At 52.0% G+C, this 4,736-nt stretch overlaps 1 protein-coding gene across 1 annotated transcript in view; it reads right to left on the reverse strand.

The window, feature by feature from the left end:
• Window positions 1-3,887, reverse strand: part of CTIF (CBP80/20-dependent translation initiation factor) — a gene marked incomplete at its 5' end in the record, with an annotated part of 32,074 nt that extends 28,187 nt beyond the window's left edge. Inside the window, one exon of the mRNA XM_008945216.1 lies at window positions 3,588-3,887. Coding sequence (XP_008943464.1) covers window positions 3,588-3,887 — 300 coding nt within the window. The remainder of the gene's footprint in view (window positions 1-3,587) is intronic.
• Between the last annotated feature and the right edge of the window lie 849 nt (window positions 3,888-4,736).

The following is a 4,736-nucleotide window of genomic DNA, read 5'->3' on the forward strand; positions in this document are numbered from 1 at the left end:
CGTGGCGACGTCCAGCTCACGGTGGGTTTGTTGGGTGGGGTGGAGTTTGGTTTTTTTTTTGCTTATTATTATTAAAAGAAGGTATCAGCCTTCTGTTTGATGTGCTGTTGGCTGTGGTTGCCAAGGAGAGCAGTGTACAGTTACAGCCCCAGTGATGTCCACTCTAATAATACCCTTGGCTCTGCATAGCTCAGATGCAGACACCGCTGGGCTATAAAGAGCACGGTCACTTCAACAGAGGAACACTCCAACTTATGTTACAGGGGAAGGGTTGGTGGCTTAACAACCCCCCTCTTGGAAAAAAAAAAAGCCAAACCCAACCCATCACAAGCCTGGACGTGGCACCCAGTGAAGCTGTGACAAGGAGAAAAAAAAAACCTCCCTCAGGAAACTGATTTTTGAATGGAGAAGGTATTTCTAAAGGGGTGAAGAAACCACCCAAGTGGCCACCAAAATCTTCTTGTGTGCCCCCGTCCACCCGAGCTCCCAATTCAGCCAGGTCCACTCAGAGCCCAGAATTTCTCCTTGTACCAAACCCCAAGCCCAACTCGATGAGGAGAAATTCCAACCCAAAGCCCTGGGGCCAAGCCCCCACGTGGCAGCATCTCCCCCAACCCAACCAGCCCCTCACCCCTTCCCGGGTCTCCCTTCAGCATCCGGAAGGTTTGCAGCACCCAAACTCAAGCTTCCACCAAAATTTGGGACCCAAACGCCCTGTGAGGGATAATTTCAACCCAAACTTTTCCCAATGGATCCCCTTAGAGCCTCAACTGTCCCCAGGCTGGCCTGGGGTGTAGGGATGGTGCCTCCAGGTGCTGGTGGGACAGCTCGAGGGGTTACAGCATCACTTGAGGAGACCCTCTGGTGGGGTCGAGCCGTTGCCATCGCAGAGCCGAGCGAGAGGGACAAACAAAGGCCCTCCAAAACAGGAGCATCTGCAGGAGCAGGTGGGAGGGGGAGTGATCCAGGCCCAGGCGCCAGCAGAGCTGAGGGGGGATCAGGTTGATCCCCATTTATCACACCCCGGCCAGCCGAGCTCCTTACGGCCGGGGATCGGATTAGTCTGGAAGGTGCCACAGAGACCTAAATCCAGCTCTGGAGCAGGAGGTTACAAAAGGGGGTTGGGTTTGGGTTTGAAATGAACGGTACAGGATGTAGGAGCAGCTGGTGGAAACACTCTGAAGGTGGAGGGGGCAGGACTGGAGCTGGGAGATCACAGCGTCACACACTGGTTTGGGTTGGGAGGAACCTTGAGGAGCATCTCCTTCCAACCCCCTGCCACGGGCAGGGACACCTCCCACTAGAGCAGGTTGCTCCAAGTCCCATCCAAACTGGTCTGGGATACCTCCAGGGATGGAGCATCCACAGCTTCCCTGGGCAACCTGGGCCAGGGTCTCACCACCCTCAGATTGAAGAACTTCTGAATTTCTAACCTAAATCTCCCCTTTTCCAGCTTAAAGCTGTTACCCCATGTCCTGTCACTACGTGTCCTTGCAAAAAGTCCCTCTTCAGCTTTCTTGTAGGCCCCTGCTAGGTACTGTAAGGCCACAAGAATGTTCCCTCATCAATCAATATATGGAATCACAGAATGAATCACGGGCTGGTTTGGGTTGGGAGGAACCTGGATGGCATCTGGATGACAGCCACAGGACTCCATAACATCCATAAATTATCCAACAGATCATATTGATCTTGATAAGATACCACATCTCAATACCACCAAGCCCTTCATGTCACACCAAAGCAGCTTCAACAGGTCTTCTGTTCAAGCCTGAAGGAATCAGGAAAATTCCCAGTTTAGGGCTCGACCAAAGGATTTGAGAAATCTGTGAGTTCTTCTGATTATTTTGGTTGGAAAAAGCAACTGTGCTTGGAGAAAGTCAAAATCCTTCACTACCAGAAAGGAAATGTTCAGGTATTGAATTTCACACAACGCTTTGCTTCTGACCCGGGGTGATCTGTCACCTTTTGCCCCACCAAGACGTTCTCCAACCAGTCTGAGGCTGAGCAAATCCCTTTTGGATATTTTAATCTGCTCCAGCACGTGAACTTGGCCACCCCCACCCCCTGCTTGGGTTGTCCACTTCATTTCTGCCCAGCTTTCCACAGGGGACATCACGGTCCCATCACACCGAGACTGGCTGCCCATTCTTGGGAAGCACTTTGGGACCCTCTGGAGCTAGGAGGGAAGTTATTTCTCCTGAATTCATGCTACAAAGATTCTACTGGGTCTGTTGGCAGAGGTGGGAATAGAATCAGAGAATTGTTTAGGTTGGAAGAGACCTTTCAGATCATTGAGTTCAACTTTTAACCCAACACTGCTAAGCTATGTCCCTCAGCACCACATCTCCAGGGCTTGGAAACCCCTCCAGGGGTGGGGACTCCACCACTGCCCTGGGCAGCCCTTGCCAGGGAGGACACTTTTCCTCATGTCCAACCTAAACCTCTCCTGATGCAACTTGTGCACTCCTTGCAAGGAGCTGTGCAGAGCCAGAAGGTCTCCCCTGAGCCTCCTTTGCTCCAGGCTCAGCACCCCCAGCTCCCTCAGCTGCTCCTCCCCACACTTGGCCTCTAGACCCTTCCCCAGCAGCTCCGTTGCCCTTCTCTGGCCACACTCCAGCCCCTCAAGGTCCTTCTGGGAGGGAGTGTTCCAAAACTGACCCCAGGATTTGAGATGTGGCCTCCCCAGTGCCCACTCCAGAGGGACAATCCCTGCCCTGCTCCTGCTGGCCACACCAGTGCTGCTCCAAGCCAGGCTGCTGGTGGCCTCCTTGGCCACCTAGGCACACGACTAGGGCAAGAGAAGAAAGCAAAGCAGATGACATGTGTGCCAAGCACAGAACTGTGTAGGTTGGAAAAGGCCTTTAAGATCATTGAGTCCAAACATTAACCCAGCACTGCCAAGTCCACCACGAAACCATGTCCCTCAGCACCACTTCTGCAGATCTTTTACATATGTCCAGGGATGGGGATTCCACCACTTCCAACCACTTTGGGATGGCCAACTGGAAACTTGTATTAAATTAAGGATGTAAGTTCTTGGTTTCAGCTCTATCAACCTTGTCTCCAGAAAGGCAAAGGTCCATGTGACACCCTCCCCTGAAGGCAATCCCCCCCTGAGATGCTGGCAGCACCATAGAACACACTCCCCCTTCAGCAGACCGTGGGCAGGTGAGGACAGTCCTGTTTCTCCATCATACATCATTAGCATGGACCACTCACCAAAGCCACCACTTCCTTCTTCCCTCCAGCTTTGCTGTCCCTGATGGTTTTGGAGCTCAAAAACCAACCAGTGCTCTGCACACCAATAAACAAGTAGCAAATACACAAACTATTTCAGGCTGGGTTGCAACCAGAAACCAGAGACAAGCCCTTCAGCCACGGGATGCAACCAACAACCTTCTGAGGAACCATGATTGAACTTATCTTTGGTCCAGAGATGGACTTCAGCCAAAACTGAGTGGCCAAGACCCTCCAAGTTCCCTCCTCTTCATGCCACGGGGACGCGGCCACAAGCACCCCACTCGTTTCACAGCTGGGTCCTGCTGTGAGATTTCCACACTCAGCTCATGCTTTCATCTCCTTACCTGCAACATGTTGAGGAGCAGACTCCTGAATTTGGTTCCTTCCACCATGAAGAGGGCCATTTTGTCACAGAGCTTGGCCGCCGTGGAGGCGAAGCTGCGGTCCGTCACCGCTTTCTGGTAGATGGTTTTGACTATCTCCCCCAGCATCTCCTCAGAGTTGGTAGAGTTCTGAGCCTCCTCCATGAAGTTGGTGAGCTTGGAGTCAACGTCGCTGCTGTTGTTCCTCATGCTGTTGAGGATTTCTATCAATTTGTCCATTTTGTTCTTTTCAGGGTGGGTGGTTTCCACCGTGACTTCGTCCTGGTCCGCGAAAAGGGAAAGACAAGGCGTCTGTTACACAAGGAAAAAACAGAGAGATCAGCCCTTGTCCTTCCACAAACAGCAAAAGGGGGAAGGGGATTGGGGAGACATAAAAACAGACATTCAAACAAACAGCAAAGCAACTTTTAGAAGCACAACGCTCTCATCTCAGCATTGAAGACCCCAAGGGCACGAGTCCTGCCCCAGCAATATTCTCCATCCCCACCACCTACAAAGCTCCACCCCAGAGTCCTCCCCCTTGGATGATGGAGAAGATGTGCTTGAGGGTCCTGAGCCAGGATGCCCAAGGTCTGACCACTCTTGACAGCCTTGGGCATCTTGGCCAGGTTGTCTACAACGTGGTGAGAATGGACATTTTTTTGGCCTCTGTTTTGAAAGCCCATTGTTGTCACTTCATGTCATTACCATAGAATTTATTGCTTCTTTTCAACATTGAATCATTTATTTCTCCCTTTCCCCCAAAACACGGATCCTGCTTGCTCTGGTCTGCTCTCTTTTCCTCCTCTAGCTCACTCTTAAAACCTGGAACATGATACAAACCTGTAGCAGTTCTTTGGACAACTCCAATGCCAACCAGCAGTTGAGAGTTGTCCAAAACTCCCATCAGGAGGGTTGACAACACCCACCCAAGGTTGGGTGCTTATGTGACATGTTTCTTTTAAGGGGTAGGGTCCTGCAAGTGGGGAGGAAGAACCCCATGCAGAAGCAACCCCCCGAGGCGGGAGGACAGGGGAGGGGGGACCTGCTGGAGAGCAGCTCTGTGGAGAAGGACCTGGGAGTGCTGGGGGACAACAAGTTGCCCATGAGCCAGAAACGGGCCCTCATGGA

This window comes from Merops nubicus, unplaced genomic scaffold, assembly GCF_000691845.1.
Source record: "Merops nubicus isolate BGI_N331 unplaced genomic scaffold, ASM69184v1 scaffold16118, whole genome shotgun sequence".
Lineage (NCBI taxonomy): Eukaryota > Metazoa > Chordata > Aves > Coraciiformes > Meropidae > Merops > Merops nubicus.